The sequence below is a fragment of the Halyomorpha halys genome, unplaced genomic scaffold (assembly GCF_000696795.3).
Source record: "Halyomorpha halys isolate HHAL.00 unplaced genomic scaffold, Hhal_1.1 Scaffold1724.1, whole genome shotgun sequence".
Taxonomy (NCBI): domain Eukaryota; kingdom Metazoa; phylum Arthropoda; class Insecta; order Hemiptera; family Pentatomidae; genus Halyomorpha; species Halyomorpha halys.
The window spans coordinates 181,416-185,770 of record NW_027108605.1 but is presented as its reverse complement, the minus strand read 5'-3'; the positions used below and the strand labels follow the sequence as shown (position 1 = coordinate 185,770).

The window sequence follows — 4,355 nt, the reverse complement described above, 5'->3', positions numbered from 1 at the left end:
TGATGACGTAAAAGTGAATATTGACGGAAGATTAATGATTAACGTCATTTTAGTAGACTTAAGTTAGGATTTATGAGCCCTAAAACTTTGTTTTATCAAATATTGAAGTCATCGATCATTAGGTGCTAATCACAAAACTTGTCAAACTCTGTTTCGGTTGCTATGTGACCAGTAGATTCCTAGATAGGACAGGTTAGGTATCATGATTAACTGTTCGGCTTTCTTGGTAGTGTATCTTCAAAATATTAACAATTTGGAATCCTGGTTTAATGATAGTGGAGCGTTTTCATATGACCGTCTCAGATAAATCATGAAAATAGTGTCGGAAATAAGAGGTAATTATCTTTTTGAACTGTACATTAACAATCTTAAGTTAGTTAACGTCAATAGATATGAACATTTATTTAAATCGATATAGCTTTAAAGCAACTGTTTGTTACACGATCAATGTTATCGTCAATACTTAGCAAAATAATATTTCTCGACTTCAGTACTCAATGCATTTCATATTTTAACAAAATACTTCATCCCACAAAGGTAAGGGAAACTTAGATACACCTTTTATACATTTAGATGAATTATATTTATTTTTATTTGTCCTTCGACGATAAACTGCCTATCCAAGCAAGCTCACTAGTTTGCTTGGTGCTTGCTTCCTCATCAGTTCCCGATAATCCGCCAAGGCACCAAGAAAAGGAGATGATCTCGAGATCTAAGATATTGGATTACTACCAATGGGTAGTTCCTTTATAAATCTGTCCGTTCATTATGACCAAGCACATTAATTGTAGTATTAATAATTTAGGATCAGACAAAATTTTAGGCCTCGTTGCAGCCCAACGTTTTGGGATAAAAAGCGGCGTTGGTCCGAATAATTCATTCACGAGGAGTTGACTAATAATTCATAATGGGCATCGTGAATAAATGCTGGCCTTTCTACTTTGGCTGGAGAAGGTTTAAAACATTTTTTTTTTAAATTAGTTATAGTGTATATGTGTATGTGAGTCTTCAATAAAACTAAAATTTTAAGAAATGTTCATTAAAGAATACTTATGTCGAAATATATTCAACTAAATACATTATTAAAATAATTGTTATTAATTATCTAATGTTTTTTTTTTTTAGATAAGCTCAAAAGAAGTGGAACTATAGGTGAGTGTTTTTATAAGTTGTAGTTTTCTTATTTTAATTATTACAGTTTCTAACTTAAACCATATTTTTTAAAATCTAGAGTATATCGCGAATTGTATTTAAATGGAGTTGAATAGCAAAACCTCAAATTCAATTTTTTTTTATTTATTCTTTCATTAAAATTATTCTTGAGTTTTTATTTACAGTTTACATTAAATCTTCAAGTAGTAATTATTGCTGCCTTTATTTAAAATTGTTTTCTCATAATTGGAGATTTGCTTTTTTCTTTGGGTATCATGTTATCTTGGGATATTCCTATTTTCTTAACCCATTTTTTAAATCTGCATAGCCGGACAATTATTTTATATAGATTCAAAATAGATCTAAAATATCGATGGCTTACTTTACAATGGTGCTAAATACATTTCCACTATTTTTACAAAAAATACAATTAAAAGTCTTCCCTTCTAGGAAAATTCCTAATGTTTAATTAATTCTTTAAAGAGAGAACCTTTAATTATATTATATATAAATAATTGACCGCATAGTTACACATTATGAAGAAGATGTTCAAGGTTGAGGTCAAAAGAGAAAAAAAAATTTAACTATTATTTTCCAACGTTTCGCCCCACTTTGTAGAGGCCTGATGGTCAAGTTAATAGCTTTCAAGTATTTTCTAATTTCTCGACTTATAATTCTAAAGAGACTTTTCTTGTCTCTAAAAACATCAACCTGAACATTTTTTTTAAAGTCATATTTCTCCGCCCTCCCTTTTATGTCCCCACGCACTCTCAACAACGCATCCCTTGTTCCCCTTCCACGGGTAAAGCCAAATGGTCGTGGGCGGCTTGCTGCCTTAGGATTGTTCTAAGGCTGTTCACAATAATATGTTCCAGAACTTAGCTGGCTACTGGGAGGAGACATATATGTCGGTAGGCCTTTGGCGTTACTTATCCTTGCCACCTCCCTTGTTATCTTACCAATCTTAAGCCTGCAACCCTCCACTTCCTGGGAAAGTACCCCTTATCTAAACACTCGTTGAAAATTCCCAACATTTCATCCTCAATATAAGGGCAACTATTCTTGAGGATTGCAGCATCTATGCCATCGGGTCCTGGACCCTTCCCAATCCTCTTAAGGTCCATCAACTTGAACAGCCCTGATGAAGCTCTACAAAGTTGGGTGAAACTTCCAAAAATAAATATTTGTTAACTTTTTTTGTTTCCCTTTTGACTGCAACCCTGACCATCTTCTACATAATCTTTATTTCTATTGTTTGTTAGGTTAGTGGAAATGTACTTAGTACCACTATCAATTAAGCCATTGATATACATTTAAAATCATTCCATATGATTGTTGGAAAGTCAGTGTTTTCTTTCCGTTATTAATTAGTCTAAATACTTTTATTAAAACGACCTAATCAAGTATTAGTTTCCATTACCTATTAACATAGTATCTTACCTTAAAATATCAAAAGTCTAAATCGAAAAGCAGTGATCTATAAACGATAATTAAATATTTTGAATCCTGTATTTTTTATCTTGTAAATCTTTATATATATCCTTTAGATAATCGTGATGGGTCCAAATGAAGAAATTCTCCAAGAATCATCAGTTTTGCCTATAAGACCCAATTTATTTGTTTTACATCACATTTTATTGCATACAGACATACTAACACAGAAAGTCCTTTTCCGGTATAGGACTATGGTATAATACTGTTTATTGTTTAGCAAATGACAATTACTAGCTTGTTTTTTAATTTATTTTTACTGTCAGTTTTTTTTTAAACCGAAGTATTTTTTCTGTAATTTTCATATTAGTAGAATTATTTTACTTTTTAGTGACTATAATTTGTTCAACATTTTATTCTATACTGTTATAGTGTTTCTTATCAAAAATAAAAAATTGTTTTTGTTTTTCTCAAATTGATGTTTTGAATGGTAAACAATGACGAAAAACAAAACAAAAACGGCCTTTAATAACTTAAAAACGCAACAGTTTCTAGAACTGATTTCGGTCGAGGAGTATTGAAGCGAAATCCATCGCCCGGGTCTGGAGTTAAGGTTGTTGGGGATCGAACCCCAATAAGGCTGCCTTATTACCGGGTTATAAATCGAGGAAATGGTCCACCTCAGCCTCTCTGGAATCTCAGGACTCCAGCGGGTCTTCCGCATTATCTTCCATTCCATCCTCGAGGACAATAGAACATATATAAGCTAAAGTTATGAAAACTTGCACTAGTTTCGCCCTTCTCTGGCAGCATTCTATAGTTTAGATAATTCATCTGGTTGCTATAAAGTCTTTACCGGATTAATGTGATGTTTTTGGATAGTTCTGAACAACAAATATTTCTCAAATACCAGTAAATAACCAATCATTCAATATTTTACCTGTTCATTCATCATCAATTAACTGAAATCGAATCATGTATCAAATAAAATATCTTGTATTATTCTGTTGTCTAACATTTATTTGAATACATTCATAAATTTTCAATTACATTTTCTTGTTATTGGATAATGTTAAGCACTTTTTACACCACGTTATTATTTTCCCTTTTGTTATTCTTTGTTGGTTGCTTTGTTCAAAGTGAATTATCTGCTTTCCAATAACTTCATGGTTCGGATAGGCGTGAAGGTCTTATTGGTTTAGTGATGGTGTTTCCATCGATGGTGTCACTAATTGTAAATATTTTATTTTCCGGACGGTTTTCTAAATAATCTCTATATTCATTAGTCTCTTTAGTATTAATTAGTCGCATTTCTGTTTTTAACAAAATATATTTGTACCGTTCGCAATCGAGACACTGTTATATTATTGAAGTATTCTTTCAGTATCGTTAAATATAAATAATTTTGATTGGAGAAGTTTGTCGGGGGGTGCGGTCAGCAAAAAAATTTTGATTGCTATATTTACAAATTTTTGTTTTGTAACAATATAAGCCCAATAGAATAAAAATATCATAAATAATTTAAAACAACAAAATCTAATTTTATGGATAATAGTAGTAGATAGATACATGAATATAAGGACGTATAATGAAAAAAAAAACAGAAATAGTTTCATACAGCAAAAATACATTTATTAATATTTTTTTCTATTTTCTATGGTGAAAAATACAACAATAGGAGATTTCACAATCAGCAATTTCTCTCTTTTTTTCAAGAAATTAAGTGCCCATAATAAGCCCTATATATTGAAACAATATAAAAATAGATTTAT

General features: G+C 31.0%; 1 protein-coding gene across 1 annotated transcript in view; it reads left to right on the top strand.

The window, feature by feature from the left end:
- The first annotated feature begins 217 nt into the window (after positions 1–217).
- The window catches only part of Eip63E (cyclin dependent kinase Eip63E), a 49,840-nt gene continuing 45,702 nt past the window's right edge, over positions 218–4,355 (top strand). The window contains exons 1-2 of the mRNA XM_014435915.2: positions 218–335; positions 1,126–1,152. Of these exons, the coding sequence (XP_014291401.1) occupies positions 311–335; positions 1,126–1,152 (52 nt within the window). The 5' untranslated portion in view covers positions 218–310. The remainder of the gene's footprint in view (positions 336–1,125; positions 1,153–4,355) is intronic.